At 57.7% G+C, this 16,970-nt stretch overlaps 1 protein-coding gene across 1 annotated transcript; it reads right to left on the reverse strand.

The window, feature by feature from the left end:
- Nucleotides 1-7,157: 7,157 nt before the first annotated feature.
- Nucleotides 7,158-11,095, reverse strand: ANKRD33 (ankyrin repeat domain 33). Its single transcript, XM_050924936.1, has 4 exons — nt 10,802-11,095; nt 10,170-10,299; nt 9,148-9,288; nt 7,158-7,936 (listed from the first exon to the last, which is right to left on the reverse strand). Exons 1-4 carry the CDS (start codon nt 11,093-11,095, stop codon nt 7,158-7,160), a joined length of 1,344 nt encoding a protein of 447 aa, XP_050780893.1.
- Nucleotides 11,096-16,970: the final 5,875 nt, after the last annotated feature.

Genomic DNA, 16,970 nt, shown 5'->3' on the forward strand with positions numbered 1-16,970 from the left:
GGGGGCCAGCTGCACCTGGGGACTGGCTTCACATGCTACTTTGTAATGAAGTCACCGGGTCCCACGCCGCTGTCTCACTCCGCTGTGAACCCCGAGCAGCTCTGCTTAACTCCGTGGAGCAAGCTGCGGTAGCAAGAGGACAATCAGGCCCCAATGTAGACACAAAACCGAGCTTCAGCGAAGAGACGTGACCTCCACAGCAGCGTCCTGGGCTCACACCATTAAATCTGAGTTAAAGATACTTACCTGAAAGCTACACGCCATAAGGTCCTGGCTCCCAGTTCTCTCCTGCAGCCACTCCCAGAGCTGGGAACAGAACCCAGGCATCCTGCCTCCCAGTAACCTTAATTGCTCACAGGACTAGGAACAGAACCCAGGTGTCCTGCACTTAGACCCACATAACTAAAACTTTGATGCATCAATTGTTTGGCCACCATCCCCTCATTTGTACAGATTGCTGAAGCTATTCCGGGAGATCCCCCCCCCCATGACGTAATGTTATTAATTATACTGTACCTATTAAAATCTCCTGGGTTGCTTTCAATAGCTACCAGGAGATCAATGCCGATCCCAGTAGACTCCTGGCCAAGCCGGGAGGGTTGGCAGCCTTACATGTGACCTAAACAGCAGGTTTAAAAAGCAGCAATGAAACACGAACAGCCCAAATGTTAACCCTTGGGGGATTTTTTGGAGCCAGACTCCCTGGAATGGGAAGTAAAGAGTTTCAGTTTGATTTTGAGGGGGCAGCTGTGTGCTGAGGCTGGGCCTGCAGGGAGCCTGCCTTCACAGCCTTTTCCCTCATCACATGAACTAGCTTTGCTCCCGCTTGGAAATCCCAGCGGCCTGTTGGGGATTCGGCAGCCCCAGGGATCGCTCCTGTCCCATGGCAGGCGTGTTCTGTCACACCTCTGCTCCACTTGGAGTGGTCAGGCTGCCCCAGGGAGGTCACCGTGACGGCTCGCTGGCTAACGGGAAGCACGTGCGTCAGCTGCTGCAGAGCTGAGGGCCTCTGGCTAGAAGGCCCAAAGGGAATGGGGTGGGAAGGTTCAGACAGCAAGAAAGGACAGCAAAGTCTGGGCATCTTTAGGAAGAAATTCTTAACTCCGGTTCTAACCAGCCAGACGCTGGAGCTGCCCCCCTCCTCCACACAGCCCCCCAAGAGAGGAGGTTGGCTCTTATATTAGCTCCACTGGTTTATTTTTAAAAAGGCCGAGTGGGGCTGGGGGTGGGGGTGGAGGGCTCGTTAACTCATTGCTTGTTGGAGGAATATTAAAAGGAGGCATCGGACCCACAGCCACAGACAGTTCAGCGCTGTACTGCAATGGGACGGAGGCATGCGTGGAGCCAGCCACCTGGGAGCTCCCCAGTTGTCATCATGCTGCTGAAGTGGCCACTCAGCCACAGCTGTAGTGAGACCAGAGCTTGGACTATCCTGCACAGAAAGAACAGGCCACTGCTACCTGAATTAAGGAGAATCTCCATGGGGCATTAGCCCTACAGAGCCCATACACACAGTCGGTGTAGCATTGCACAGATACGGGGGTTTGTGCTTCCTTTGAGGTGGCTGTCAGAGACAAACGGGTGCCAGATCGGACACACTTCTGAGGTGCTCCTGCTGGGTTTAAGTGAGTGAGGTTTGTGAAACAGATGTTTGGAAGGTGAGAACAGAGACAGTAGGTTTCTGGCATTCTAAAGACAAAGGCTGCAGCGACAAAAGACTGTGGGACAATACGCCGTGCCTCTGAAGATGTCAAAGCACTTCACAGATACCCGTTAGCTAATCCTCACAATCCCCATGCTGCAGGAAATCATCTCCACAGTACAAGATGGGGAAACTGAGGCACCAGGGGGTTGCTTGTTTCAGTGGTTGCCGACATCAGCAGAGATTGGGCGCAGAACTTCTGGGTTCTGTCGACATCTCCTGCTTGAACCATTCTAGATCTAACACACACATTGAAAACACACCTAAGACACACTCTCCTCCCAGAGCAGGCACTCAACCCATGGCTGCAACCCCAAGATTGTACTGATTCTCAGAGCCATGAACACAGCCCAAGAGGCCTGAGGGTGAGGCCACATCTCTAACTGCTACAGCACACCCTCCAGGAAACCATCCCTGCACCACAACCCTTCATCTGGGCAGCTGGGGCCCGGCAACTCCAGATCTGCCAATGGAGAAGCCCACAAACGAAAGCAAAAATACGACGACCATTCCTATGAAAGCATCATGAGTGTGCAATGGCAGGTTGGAAACTGCAGCAGGACAAGGCCTCAGTGCAAGATTTCTGCTACCTTCTGCCTCCAGTACCAGCTTCTCTTTTGGAGACTCTCCCTCTGCTGGTAGAAGCATGGGGACTGTGACATACATTGGAGCAGTGGAAAGCAGAGATGCACACACACATGAGTCAGTCCCCCCCAAAGCCCAATAAATTCCCCTTCTGGCTGTTACAAAGGCAGCACTTGTGCAGCAAAAATCCACGCATGCCCCAGAGGCTCCTGTTCTCGCCGGTGCCTTGCGCTCCCTTCCTCCGCCCGCCGTGAGAACAAGTCTAGCTGCACGTGTAGAGCAGTTATTCGCCTGCTCCATGTGCCGTCCGCCCCCAGCCCATATGTGTGCGGAACCAGCGAGCTGGCAAAGGAAGGAAACAACACAGGGAGAAACCTGAAAATTAGCCAAGGGAGGAAGGGGAGCAGCGCGAGCCACTCTCCCCATGTCCATAGGCCCGTCCCTCCAAAATGCTGCACCAGAGTTCAGTTAGAGCCTCATGATGCCCCTGTCCCATCACTGACAGGCAGCCACCTCTGGGGAGGACCACAGCAGCTGTGTAGCATCCACACAGCAGCAATACGCAAAACCAGCAACCGAATCCCCAAGGGGCGGCAGGCAGGAGCAGCCGGAGCCGGGGGGACCCCAGGGATCTTAGGGTATAAATGCCTCAGGGCAGAGACAACCAGCACAGCACCCAAATCAAAGGTTTTTATATATCCAGGCCCACAGTGCTCTGAGCACCTGGCCTTTTACCCCTCCCCCAACAATGGCTGGGAGCTGGTGTGTTGTGGGTGGGATGACCTCAGTAGAAACCCGATATAAATGGGAGGGCAGCAACGTGCTTTAATTGATGGCAAGGCTCCGCACGGCCTTGCTGCAGCCCGGACACTGCCTGGCTGTCTCTGGGCCAGACAGAAAACTGCCTGCCCTGCTCTGAGATAACATTCTAGTGCAAGATCCCAACCCAGTAACCACTGCAGGGCGCTGGGCATGGAGCTGAGGTTTAGCCAGGGCCCGCAGTTCTCCTGCTCTCACATCGCGAAGGCTGAGACCAATGGGTCCTGTGAGTCACTCAATGGTTCTTTGGCCCTTTTGTTTACAGTGCAGTAACCCGGCTTTATTAGGGGTCTCTAGACGACAGACAAGCCTTAACTGCGTCTTTGCTTCTGTCGCTCAGTTCCAACATGCTCATCTCCAGGGTCCCCAGAGCACAGAGAGTGGCTCCTGCTGTGGGATCAGCAGGTGCGCACGGAAACGGGAGAGTTGTGAAGATGCCGTATTTTACCTGCAGCTCAGGGATGAGATGTGACTAGGCAGCTCCAACTGGATGCATTTCGGCATGTTGTGTAATGCGACCGGGGCCTGCAGGACTCAATTGCAACATAAATGGTTGCAGGACAAGACAATGTATTTAGTGATTCCAGCAGCGAACTGACAGCCAGGACTCCTGGGTTCTGTTCCCAGCTCTGGGTGGGGAGTGGGGTCAGAGCAGGGGGCTGGGAGCCAGGACTCCTGGGTTCTGTTCCCAGCTCTGGGAGGGGAGTGGGGTCTGGTTATTAGAGTAGGGGGAGTCAGGAGTCCTGGGTTCTGCCTTTGGATGAGCTGCCTACACTTCTCCTGTGTCTCCTGATCTGCAAATAGGAGCAGACTCATCTCTGGGAGGTGTCCAAGTGGGCCCAGAGCAGCTGGCCAGGGCAGTGCCTGTGAGTCACATGGGTGCCTGCAAGGAAACCCCCTGTTCTTTCCAGTTTGTGTCTGTTTCAGACCCCAAGAGGCCAGGCTCCTTCGAGGTCCTGCCAGGGTAGCTCCAGCCCTGTGCTGGCATACTGGCCATAGCCCAGTGGGGTTAAGCCAGCTACATCCAGACTGCAGAGGGGTGAGGATTTATCCCACTGGCCACACCAAGAATCTGCCATGGTGTAATGGGCAGCACTCAGGACTTTGAATCCTGGAATCTGAGTTCAAGTCTCAGCGGGACCTCTGGGAGATATGTTGGTTTGCTGCGAAGCCTTGGAGCTCAACATGCTTGCTTACCCTCTCCTTGGCTGAACTAGAATGATGTTGGGCAAAGCCAGTTCTAGGGACTGGCAAGTATCCTGGGACAGCACTGCCCCCCTCCAGCTGGGGTGAGGGGCTCTGAGCGCTGCTCCAGGAGGTGGAGTCTTGATTTGCTCACCTTTCTCCTGTTGGGGCTGCTCACGGCCCAGACTGTGGCTGTTGGTTCATTTTAACTGAACTCCGTTTGGGGGAGAGTCCAAGAGGGGGGCAATCCTGGGTAACTACACAGCATCTGATCTGAGCTGGGACCCCACAGCAGGAACCTCTGCCCCTCTCCACTCCTGGCCCGGCCTGGATGGCAGGTGTGTTCCCATCCCACCTTGATGCCAGGTGCTGTGTGTAGGGGACAATGTGCCAAGCACAGCACGTCCCCGATCCCTTAACCTGGCCATGCCACGAGGCTGGAGCTGGCGCGAGTGCCCCCCAGGTGCTGTTCCTGCCAGAGCTTGTTGGCACTGGGCGTGGGGAGCAGGGACCCGTGGGGGTCTGCTGCAGTGGGATGCTCAGAGGAGCTGCTGTTGCACTCCCGTTAAGCACCATCTTGCTGACCCTCCCCTGCTGCTGCGTGAGAAATGCACTGATCGGGTTAACGTGGCCGAGTGAAGCTATGCTAGGTTGAGCTGTATCACCACGGGGAAGGGTGCCTCAGAGGAGCACCCCTGGGTGGGTATTCAGTAGAGCCGCGGTTCTCAGCAAGGCCGTGGGCCGGTTTCAGGGGGTCTGCCAAAATAAACCAGAGAGCAGCACCGGTGTTAGACTCGCTGGGGCCCTAGGCAGAAAGGCCAAACCTGAGTCCCGCCACCTCAGGCTGAAGCCGAAGCCCGAGAGGCTTAGCTTCCCGGTGCCCGTGTGGTGCGGGGCCCCAGGCCTTGGCCTTGCACAGGTGGGCCATGGAGGTTTTATAGCATGTTGGAGGGGTTGGGGAGGCTCAGAAAGAGAAAGGTTGCGAACCCCATGTCCTGTTACCTCACTGCCATCTCTCAGCAGCTGTGGCAGCCCTGGCACCTCGTGGGGGCTATGGACTGTCCTGGCTGCATTACAGTCTGTGTCCCTATATGCCCTCTGCAGTTTGAACTGGGTGTGATGTCATCCTGCCTCAATCTGGTGTGCTGTGCTGCTCCCCAGAGGAGGCTGCATTTCCACCATATGGTGAAGCGACTCTGGGAACTAGACTCAATAGGTGTCCTTTACGCTAGCTGACATGAGGCTCTGCCTGTCAGGTGCACCAGGATCGAGTGAGATGACGGGAGCCATCTCTTGCCAGAGCTACCAGAAGCTGTGCTGATCTGTCTGCGGAGCGAGCTCTGACTTGGTAGCTTTTCCACACCCCTGGCACTTATGGGATGTTTAATTCACCAAAGCAGCAAATGGAAATCCCACCATCCCCCAGGACACTGGAGAAACCAGGACTCCTGGGTTCTGTTTTCAGATGTAGGAAGGCAGTGTGGGCTAGGGGTTAGAACAAGGTGACCAGCAGAGCTCCCAGGTCCTGTTCCCAGCTCTGGGAGGGGAGTGGGGTCTAGCAGTTAGAGCAGGGGGGCTAGGACTCCTGGGTGCTGTTCCCAGCTCTGGGAGGGGAGTGGGGTCCCCTGATTATAGAAGGGGGCCTGGTGCTCCTGGGTTGTATCAGCTCTGCCACTGATGGTATGACTGTGGGCAGGTCACATGGCTTCTCTGCAGCTCCGTGAGTAACAGGGGGCTGACGCTGGAGTTAGGAAGTTTAATACCCACCAAGCACTTGGATCCCCCTGGACGGAAGATGGTCATGAAAAGAGCACAAGGCCTCGTCAGCCCTGGGGGTTGATATATGCATAAACGCTGATTTCCTGGCAACCGCTTTTAGTTTAATTTAAACACTCGTGTTCCGTGAAATCGCAGCCAGATGAGGACCTAAACAATATGGGGGAGGGGTCAGAAATTCACCCCCTTCTGGAATGTTCTGGATTGTTTCCTTCCTCTGTTACAAAGCGGGAGCTCCCTGGCACTAGGACCCAAAGGAGCTCAGCTCCGGGGCTGGTAGAACATCCCTGTACCGTGCGCTGCCAGCTTCACCACTGGGGGGCGCCCTCGGCAGCCATGTCCTGGCACGCCAACGTCATGGAAATGATGAGAACCCCCATCCTCTGCTCGCCCTTCCCGCACCCCAGCCCCCGGGCAGCTGCCTCCTTGGGCCAAGCATCGGCCGCCACATGAGTTCAAGTCTCTGGCCTTTTTCCACCCCCGTTTTGTCGCTCCCAGTTATTTCCGCCCTGGGGCAGCAGGAGCGTTACGTGTGACCTGGGGCAGCTGTTCCTGCAGAGCAGCGAGCAGAGACTAAGGGCCCAGAAGTTCATAAAATAAAGTGCTAGTTCTGGGCATCAGCCCTGGGTACGGGGTAACAGGGAACGGGGCGACTGGGAAAGGCCCCAAGGGATTCTGGGTAACAGACCAGGGCACTAAGGCTGGGCAGGGCCCTGTGGGGCACTGAGGCTGGGGGTTCTCGGTGAGGTTTAGTTGATTGGGGCTGGGTAGGACACTGGGGGGTTCTGGGTAACAGACTGGGGCCCTGAGGCTGGGCAGGGCCTGGGGGTGGATACCAGATGGGGGTGGCGGGGCTGGGCAGGGCCCTGTGGGGCACTGGGTGAGGCTGGGGGTTCTCGAAGGGGTTCAGCTGATCATTCACATGCAGTTTGAAGCTCCCTATGTCTCTTTCTCACTGCTGAGCCCATCAGCCGTTCTCTGATCTGCCCCTTGGTGAAATGCTCTTTCAGAGAAGGGCAGCCCACCAAACAGCAGAGAGGGCGAGCGTGTCCCCCATGGCCAGCTGCCATCCTAGGAGCACCCCCCTCCCCTATGACTTCTTCCCTTTGCTCGTCTTTGTTTTCGTCATCGTCTTCTTCTGCTTCTCCTCGGCCTCAGCCGCTTTCTTCTTCTCCTCCTTCAGCTCCTTGTACTTCCACTTGGGCAGCTCCAGCATGTTCTTGTTTTTCCATGACTGCGGCGGCTTCCCCTGGTAGGCTGGGGGGAAGGGGGCCTTGACTAGTTTGATTTTGGGGATGTGGCCCCCGGGGAAGACGCTGTTCCTGCGCAGTAGCCGCAGTGGGAGGAATCTCAGCATGCCGGAGGGGCTCCGGTACGGGACCAGGACGCGGGTCTCTGACACAGCCTGGCCGTTGCAGGAGGATGAGTTGGGCTCAGACTTGGCGTCAGGATCCGGCGTGTACTCCTCGAGGATCTCTGGCACTGACAGCCTCTGCTTGCCCACCTCGGGGGGGCTCCTGGGACAGATGGTTTGGCAGGCTGTAGCCACAAAGGGGCTGGCCAGGCATGTGGTCATCCGGACCATGTGGTCCATCACCCCGTCCACCTCGGGGTCATGCGGGAGGTTGACGCTGAAGGTGGAGCAGATCTTCTCCAACAGCCTCTCGCATCTGGATTTAGTGGCCAGTGCCTTGGTCACCAACTCGGGCAGCGCCGGCCACTCGGGCCGGTACTGGTCACTGAACTGCTCGGCTCGGGGCCGCTGCAGGATGCTGCGGATCTGCACAATGGTCTCGAAGCTCCCAGTCAGACCTGCCCACTCCCGGGCTGTCTTCCCTCGGACAGGATCCACCGCTGTCAAGTCAGCTCCTGAGACGACAGGGGGTAAAGAAACGGCCTATTATAAAAATGAACCCCTTGGTTGCGTAGCTGCGAGCGGCTTGGGTCAGGGCCTGAGAGCAGGCCTGTTCCAAATGGCCTCATCACAGACTTTGTGGTTTGGAAAAGGCTTTTAGAACAAAATTGAAGGAGGCAGTGTGACCTAGTGGATAGTGCCCTGAACAGGCTGGGCTTCACTCCTAGCTTGGCCACTGGCCTGCTGAGCGATGATGGGCAAGTTGTGCCACCACTCTGCCTCAGTTTCCCCACCTGCAAAATTAGGGTTAATGTGCTGGGCCAGCTCTGTGAAGTGCTTTGAGCTCTGCGGCTGGAACACTGAATGAGCGCTAAGGGGCAGCAGATAACAAGGAGCAAGGCGCTGCTGGGCCCCAGGGTTTGGATTCTAACCCATCACTTGTGCACCCGGAAGAGGTCGTGGGCCCGTCTACGCTGCAGCCAAAGGTGTGACTGCAGCGAGTGTAGACTTACCCACGTTAGCGGTAAGCTAGCTAGCGCAGGTCTCAATGGGCCTGAAGCTGGGGCAGCACATTCTGAGAGCAGAACCAAGGTCCAAGCTTCCATGCTATTGGTACCCAGCCACCTCCGTCACAGCTTGCTCACTTGTGTACCTCTCCAAAAGCAGCGTGGCTGCCCTCGCTCGGCGCTGAGCCCCACCCCACTCAGTGGGTTTCAGAGCCCAGGCTCCAGCCTGAGCCCAAACAGCTACACTGTTCATTTAGCCCCATAGCTTGAGCCTGAGCCAGTTGATCCAGGTTCTGACACTCATGGCCACAGGGGGGTCTGGTATACACATAACCTAAATAGCTAGTTGAGGTCAACCCTGTGCACCTCCCCTGGGAATAACCTTGACTGGCTACATTGAGGTAAAAACCAGCGTCTCGTCTCACTCAGATTTCACACGGCGAGAGCGATCCATGTGAACACACCTTCTGGCTGTGAAGATGTAGCCTAGGAAACAGGTGTATTTGACCCAGGTGAAAATCCTAGGGCAGACGAGGCAGTTGTCAGTTTTCATGTGAGTTAGCCGGCCAAGGTAACCCCTAAGTGGGGGGCTGAGCTAACGCATGTTAAAGTTGTAATGCCTCATCTTACCTGGGATTTTCAAATGAGTTAAAAAACACTTTTTCCCTAAGCTCGGCCCTTGCGCAGCAATTCCCTGAGACATCCAGAAAGCAACGCACCTGCCAGGAGCAGTGCGGTGACGCACTCCTTCCGCCCCTGCACTGCCGCCTTCATGAGCGCTGTCAGGCCCCGCACATCCCTCTTCTCGATCTCCAGCATGGGGTAGTAGTTCAGGAGATAGTTAACTATCGTGACGTGTCCTTGAAAGGCAGAGAGAGAGAAGCTGCATTAGAATTTCAGAACATAACAAGAAAAGAGTATTTAGTGCCCACTCGCCGAAGCCTGCGTGCATTAGTGGTGTGATGGGGGCAGTGTCCATGAAGGCCCCAGTGCGGTGCTTGCAGGGGGTGAAACAGAGTGATCATGCATGTGTTTGACTTCTTAAAATCCTAGGAAATGAAAAGCAAAAAACTTAGTTAATGCATCAGCCCCAGCTCAGGATCTGGTCCAACATACAGCACCGCTCAGGCGGGGGCTGCCCTGAGCCCAAGGGGACGTTGTTGTAGGAACCTTAACTTTGGAATTAAATGACTTAACGGTTTAAAAACTACTGCTGTAAGGAGGCCTGATAGCAGGGTCTGATGTTCTGACTTCTTTAGGCCCCTTGGGACCTGCAAGCCATGGTTTCTGTGGGGTTTTTGTTCCTCTGCTGGGGGCGGGAAGGGAGGGAGCGTGAAGGGGGTGTTGCATTTTTGAGTCCAAGCAAAATGCGATGACCTGTCTGTGTAGAGTAGCTGTGTAAGGCCGAACTGCTTAAAAAGGAGGCTGTTTTCTAGTCACTGCCATTGAGCTATTTCTGATTATTTGTCATGAGCAACTAGTTTGGGGACCTGGTCTGTCTCCTAGAGAAGGACGTGAGGGTGGGAGTGGGCAGCAACTTTGAAATGAGACATTATTGTTAAGGCTCCCATCGCTGAGATAGCTGAGAACAGGCCTTTGTAATAATCCATGGAATTCACTGCTGCAGGATAACTGGACATTGCCTGTTTGACTGCCTGCTAATTTCAGTGAGTGCTCCATGCCCCTGCACTCTGGGGAGCCCCTGAGTGCAGCTCCAGCACCGGCACACCGCAGCTCCTACCTGCTTGGGCAGCGATCATGAGGGCCGTGTTCCCGTCATTATCCTGGTGATTGATGTCTACGTAGGGGCATTTGCTCAGCAGGGTCACGATGTCCACGAAGCCCTTGAAGCAGGCCACTATGAGCCCATTCTAGGGAGGAGCATTCAGAACCAGTGTATCAGTGAACACCAGCATCTTCCCCACCGTACCCCCACCCCACCCACCTCCACATGGCACTTGCCCCTCTTGCAGGGCCTCACCTACCCTCTCCCATGCTGCTAAAGTGCATGATGGGAAAATGGTTTGTAGCACAAGAGAAGTTACGAGGCTGGGCTCTGGTGCTGAGAACCAATCGGATTCGAGGTAAAGGGGCAGACCAAGGGTCCATCCAGTCTGCTGTCCTGCCTCCAGGTTGTGCCGGACTGGTGTGTCTAGTCCCCGTATCCCACCTCCAGTGGTGGGAACCCTTTCTGCCCCAACCACGATGCACCTGGCCAGGACCTGGGGTTGGCTCCTGCCTTAGCAGGGACACAGTGTGGAGTGTGGCGTGGGAGCCAGGGGAGCCGTAGGGTCGGTTTGTGTCCAGCTGCCTCTTGCTAGCCATCCCGGTCTGTCTCCGAGGGGCTCCACGCCCACGCGCGGGAATGCTTACCCTTCTGTTGATATCCAGCTCCGTGACCTCCTCCCGGCTCACCCCTTGCGCCAGCATCTCCTGCAGCAGCTTGGCGTTGTTCCTGGCACAGCACTGGTAGAAGGTGAGCGACTGCCCACCATCCGCAGCCGGGGCTGGCTCGTAGCAAGGGTAGACAGAGTCGTCGGAGAGGATGCTGCTGGTGTCAGAGAGCTCCGCCTCCTCCACCTCCTCCTCCTCGTAGAGCAGCTCTGGGTCCACGGCATCCGGGCTGCTCTTCCAGGTCTGCAGCACGCTCTCCTCCACTGCTGTCATCTGTCATGCAGCCCATCCAGAGGGAGCAGGGCCTGGCACGGCACCACCTGCCCACCCCACGCCAGGAGCCTGGGTGCCCTTCACCACTGGCTGATGACTCTGCAGTGCAAGCCTAGGTCAGCGAGGCTGGGCCAGGCCCAGGCCCCCTCCCCTGCCCAGGGACCGGTCGCTCTGTGGTGAGGCTGGGGGAGCCCTGGCTTCTCCAGGCCGCTCGCAGGGCAGCGGGACTGACAGGCGCTTGAGGCTGGTCTTGGCATATGGCTCCATTCGCCCTTGAGACCAAACTGGGATTAGACCCCCCACCCCCGCCCCTGAGCAGCTCACTGAGGCTGGGACCCAGGCACAGAGCAGGCCATAAAACCATCATCCGGGAGCTGCCGAGGGCTGGGGGCAACTTGGGAGCTTTGGGGGTGCAGAGCATCGCCCTGCTCCCAGCCTCTGGGCCACGTGCCATGGGGGACCCAGATGGGCAGAGCGGGAACCTGTGTGCCCCTCCCCAACTGCCCCTTCCATTGGCATCTCTTAACCCAGATTCCTCTCGTGCTGGGGCGGGCAAGGAGGGAGTGCCGCTGTGCCCAGGTCCCAGCAGGCTGGGCCACTACCCGGCTGGCTGGCGGCGCTGCCCCCAAAGTCCTGCCTCTGTCCTGTATGCTGCTAGTGGCACAGAGACCCTGTGCTGCCCCAGGTGTCCAGCTCTGAAAGCACCTGCTTGTCAGTTTGAATTAACCAGAGGCGGGAGAAGGAGCCGGGGCCTCACACTCCTCCCTGTTATCCCTGCCCCCCGTCCTATCCACACACAGGAGAACATGGCAGTTGCAAAGCCTATTCCCAGGCAGATCTGGGGCCAAGTCCAGCAAAGGGGTAGATTAAATCCCCAGGTGCAGGTCCCCTTCCTGCTGGGGAAGGGGAGCAGACTCCAGACCACCAGGTCCGAAGCCCCCAGGCCCCTCCAGAGAAGTTGGCATAGCATGCGACGGCCCTGCACCCAGCTTGCTGGCATTTCTCTGCATGTCTGTAATGGGATAACTCACGAACGCTGCAGCCGGGCTGCCCCGGCATTTCTGGGACTGTTCTGGGCACCCATGCCCAGAGCTCTAGTGAGGTGGGGGGAATGGGGGACAAAGGGAGCCCTGGACCCCTCGCTAGCACAGCCCTGACATGAAGCCGACTCTGAGCCGCCCCTTGGCCTGTGCAGTCCGATGTTCTCTGGCAGGCTGGCAGCAGCCCTGGTTCTCTGCTGCCCTCCCTCGCACCCCATCCCTGTGTGTGACCAGCTCACGGCAGCCCCTGCTCTAATCACCCCCGTCTACCCCCACGCTGGAAGGACACACTTGTTTACGTGGTGCACCGCTAGCCTACGCCACTCCCAGCCACAAGGTCCCGAGCAGATGCAAGGGGAGGTCTGGCAGCTAGCGGGCTGACACCCACTGCTCCCGTATTATCTGGGAAATAAAACCCTTATGGGGGGTGAGGGAACGAGCTTCCTGCCTACCTGACCATTAGTGTCTCCTGCCCCTTCCCTGAGGCACCTGTTGCCAGTCCCTGCAGGCTGGGGGATGCTGCTGCTCTGCTCTGGACCAGCGAAGCTTTGGAAATCCCTGGAAATACTGAGCCAGCGTTCGCCTCTCGGCCCAGGCACGGAGAAATCTCTTCTCTCCCTCCCAGGGCTTATCCGGGGACACTTAACTCTCCCACCTCTGTCCTGGCCCTCTGGATTTCAGCGCTGCTCCAGCCGGGCGGAGATGATCCCTGGGGCACTGAGGCATATGGAAAGTTTTCCCTTCTTCCCACTCCCCAAGGGAAAGCTGGTTCTGGCCCGGGCTCCCGAGTGGTAACAGCTGGCACGTTGCTGAGGGCTTAGCCAACCAAGGCATCTTAATTTAAACTGTTACTTAAAAAGGCTCTGGCCGCCCTGAGCAGGATCAGGCAGGCGTGTGTGGGATTTGGTGTCCTTAGCCGGAGAAGGGGGTGCTGGGAGCCACCACGCTCTCCTTGGTGTGTTTTTACACTCACCTCGCTCTGAGAGCAGGACACTGCGACCCAGCTCAGAGCTCTGGGGGCCGAAGAAGACAGTGCCTGGGGCGTGCAACTTGGAGCCTTCTTTGCACATGGCGTGCAAACCGCTGAGCAGATGCACAATGGGTCGCTTGCACAGGGAAGTATGAGATCTGCACAATTGCACCTGCAAATGAAACACCCGGGTGCAGTCGCATTTCCTGCCTGGGCCGCTGAACCCAGCTCACCTGCTTTGGGCCAGACTGACCACGGTCTGTAGCGCCTGGAGGGGCTCTCAAGAGCAGAGCCGCTGGCCAGGCCCCACATCTCAAAGGAAGCCAGTGGCCCCTCCTTCCTCTTGCTTTTGTTTCCCAAATGAAGGGGCCAGGGCGGCTTGTGGGGTCCCAGCAGAGGGTGGGTCCCCCAGCAGCTGTTAGTTCAAATCCAGTGTGGGTCAGACTGGAAGCTGTGACCCTCTCATGGCTAAGTGGGCCTCGTGCGTGACATGGGTTGGGTGGGTCTCAGTCCAGACCCTAGCAGACAAGTGTCTCCACAGTTAAGGCCACTGTCCCACTGGGAGCTACTGGGTCCCTTTGCTGGGGGCCTTGGGGGTGAAGCTAAAGGGGGAGCAAGCCTGGGACGTGAGACTCAGGGGGCAGGCTGAGCTGGGGGCAGGGTGTGGGGAGCTCGTCCCGCTGCTGTCGCTGCTGCGGGTTGAAGGCTCCAGGGCCCCACTGACAGCCTGTGGGTCGCTTCCTCCCCTGACCCGCTCTGCTGGGTGTGTCTCTGTGGGGAGGGCACAGAGGTGAGTCTTGGGCTACCAGAGGGAGCTGGAGTGTGAGCCCTGGGGCCTCCTATCCTCCCACAGCGCACACAGCAGGGTCCTGCGTCCCTACCCCCATGTGCATGGCTACCCCTTGCCACTGGGCCTCCATCCTGGCTGGGAGAGGAGGGGGGGCAAGAGTGGCCACCAGCCCTGCTCCAAGCCCCTGGGATTTGGGGCCCCCAAATGGTGACTGGGGGCACGTCCACTCCCTACTGGACGGGCTGAGGAGACAAGGGGTTGATGCTGCAGCTCTGACAAATATCCCTGGGAGCCCAGGAGCAGCCGGAGCCCTCTGCAGCCATTACGTAAGACGGCAAGAATAGCGCCTGGCTGCTGCAGCCCTGAGCTGCCTGGTCCCGGCACAGGAGCCCGGTCCCCGTGTGACGTAGGCCCTGTCCTGCCTGCCACGTGCTGCCATCAGGCCTTTATCTAACCTTCCCCAGCCCTCTTATCACAAGACAAGACCTGGAGCGGCTTTAGGGCTTACGGGGGTTATCACAGGGAGCCACGTGTTATAATCTGTCCTGGCTGCAGGCAGGAGCCTCTGAGCAGGTTATGTCACAGCAGAGACCTTGGGATGCCTGGCCTGGCCTCGCCACAGCCCACAGGTGCATTTGCTCATTACAGCTCCAGCACTTGCGCTCTGCCCCACCCTCTCCCGCGGCAGGCGGCTGGGCGCTCTGTGGGGCTCAGAGCCAGTGGGGAGGGCTGCCAGGGGCACCCAGAGGGGTTGGGGTCTGTGCAGCACCTGACATGACACAGCTGCAGAGCGAGGCAGGTTGGCGTGGCCCCGGGCAGGGACTCGGGAGATGTAGATTCAAGTCTCAGCACTGCCACGAACTCACTGTGTGGCCTTCGTGGCTCCCGCGTCCATACCCAGGGGATGATGATGCTTCTATTGGGATTGCAAATCCCGTGTGTTTGGCCTGGCACCTCTGCAACGTGAGTGGGAACCGAGGAGGGTGATAATAGGCAGCATGTCCCAAAGAGAAGCACGCCGCTCGCTGTTCCAATGGCTGCATTGTGTGCTGACAACAGGGACCACAAGGGGCTGCCACAGGACAAGGCCAGAGAGCCGGTTTGCCAGCGGGTTGATTATTAACGTGGAGCTGGTGGCTGGATAATACGCAGCCAGTGCCTGACTTGTTCGGCTTTCCTGCTTGTCATGAACGTTGAGCCAGCTTGCAATGAGGCTGGGCCCTTCCCTACTCCATCACCTCCCTCCTTTACCCCAGATACAAACATGCCGGGCCTGAAATATTTGCTGCCTTGTTACAATGAAATGGCTCTTTGATTTCAAACGCTGCCCGCAGTCCTGCTGTGGGAGTAGGGGCAGGGCTCTGGGGCGCGTACCCCCTGTCTGTGCTGGGCCGTGTGGAGAAGTCACTCACCACCACCCACCCCCGGCCTTTTGTGCCCCACACAAAGATGGTGGTGGTTGTTCAGGGTTTGTATTGAGGGAACGGCCAGTCATGGCCCAGGGCCCCATCGTCCTAGGTGCTGTGCAAACAGAACAAAGGGATGGCCCCTGCCCCACAGAGCTTCCCATCTGCTCAATGAAGAGGGAAGTCAAGTTATGGGGGGCAGGGAGGCCAAACTGTTCATTGTTATTTGGTGGCCCGTGATGCGCTGACTCTGTGGGCCTCGGTCCAGGGCCTAGTGCACAAGTCTCCATGTTGCAGTTTGGAGAGAAACCAGGGGCAGAACAGGTCATGGAGACTGAGCTCCCCTTCCCTCCCCTCCCCAGCGGGGTATGATGGCCGGACAGTGGGGAGACCTGGAGAGAGCCATGAATAACCCCCCTTTGGCCCCTGCTGGTGTGTGACAGTCAGCCCCTAGCAGGGCTCCGCTCGTGACGCTGCAGCGGGGAGGCGGGGGGGGGGCATAAGAGGCATGTGATGAGGATAATTGTGGGGCCTTCATTAGAGGGGCGGAAGGGTGCACCCAGGCCTGCACTAGCAAATCAAATCAGAGCGAGGGATGGCAGTGACAGAGCTCACAGCAGCCACGAGGTGACGCCATCGGTTGTATTCTCCTAGCGCTCAGGCCCCCCGCCACCATATAGTGCACACACCACACTGCAGCGTGTGCTTGGCAAGGGGCCACCCTTTGCAGTTCCTCTGGGTGTGTGAGGAGCAGGGGCAGCCGTGCAGCTCGGGAGGGTCGACCCACTGGGGACGTGCAGGGATGGCCATGGGCTGGCAGCTTCCCCGGCGTCATTCTCTTTCTGTGGCAGGGAGCAGCGTCGGTGGTTTTAAGCTGGAGTTTAGAACTTGAGGATTTCAGAGGTTGGCTGCGGGATCCTCCCTGTTCTGTCTGTCCAGCCCCTAGTGCAACGGGTCCTGAGCTGAGTCCAGCAGGAGTGTGTGGTGGGACGTTTTCTCTTTGCTTTTCAGGGCTTAAAAACAACCATCCTCTCCCTCCCGAGCTGCGACCAAGCCCCTGCACCACTGCTGGCGCCCATGCGAGGACATGACACTAAGTCCAAACAAAATGTGAAGCCGACCAGCTAGGTTTCATTCTCCCAAACTGAGCGCAAGGCCCAGAACTCATTGCAGCAAGTGAACCAGCCCCATGGTGCAGAGTAAATGTATGAATTTTAATCTCTCCGAAAGGCTGGGAGCGCAAGGAGAGGCAGATGTCTGGCTAGGTACCTGCATGGCCCTCGTCACCACTGTGTCCACTCGTTGGAGGCGTTTCCTATCTCCAAGCTCCTGTGAGGTAGGGAAGCAGTGTCCATGGGCATGGGGTAGACTGAGTGATTTTCCCCAGGTCACACGGGGAGTTTGTGGCAGAGACAGGAATTAGCTGCAGCTCTGCTAAGCCCCCGAACCACTAGACCCCCCTGGAGGAGGTAATAAGCCCCCCAGCTCTCCAGTCTTCCATGGAGCCCTCCATCAAAATGTGGGTTGCTGACCTGATGGGCTGTGCTAAGGGTACGTCCGATTCCCAGTGCGTGGAGACGGATGCGTGTTAGCTCTGCTCATGCTAGTACCTGAAAACAGGAGTGTGGCCGCAGTGACGCAGACAGCACGGCAGCTTGGTTAGCCGTCT

This window comes from Gopherus flavomarginatus, chromosome 16 (genome assembly GCF_025201925.1).
Source record: "Gopherus flavomarginatus isolate rGopFla2 chromosome 16, rGopFla2.mat.asm, whole genome shotgun sequence".
Lineage (NCBI taxonomy): Eukaryota > Metazoa > Chordata > Testudines > Testudinidae > Gopherus > Gopherus flavomarginatus.

Excerpts from the sequence above, each read along its gene's own strand:
- ANKRD33 (XM_050924936.1), bottom strand. The coding sequence starts at position 11,095 with ATGACAGCAGTGGAGGAGAGCGTGCTGCAGACCTGGAAGAGCAGCCCG. Across the intron at positions 9,289-10,169 it reads CATGATCGCTGCCCAAGCAG|GACACGTCACGATAGTTAAC; the intron begins GTAGGAGCTGCG and ends CTGCCTTTCAAG. Across the intron at positions 7,937-9,147 it reads CACCGCACTGCTCCTGGCAG|GAGCTGACTTGACAGCGGTG; the intron begins GTGCGTTGCTTT and ends CTGTCGTCTCAG.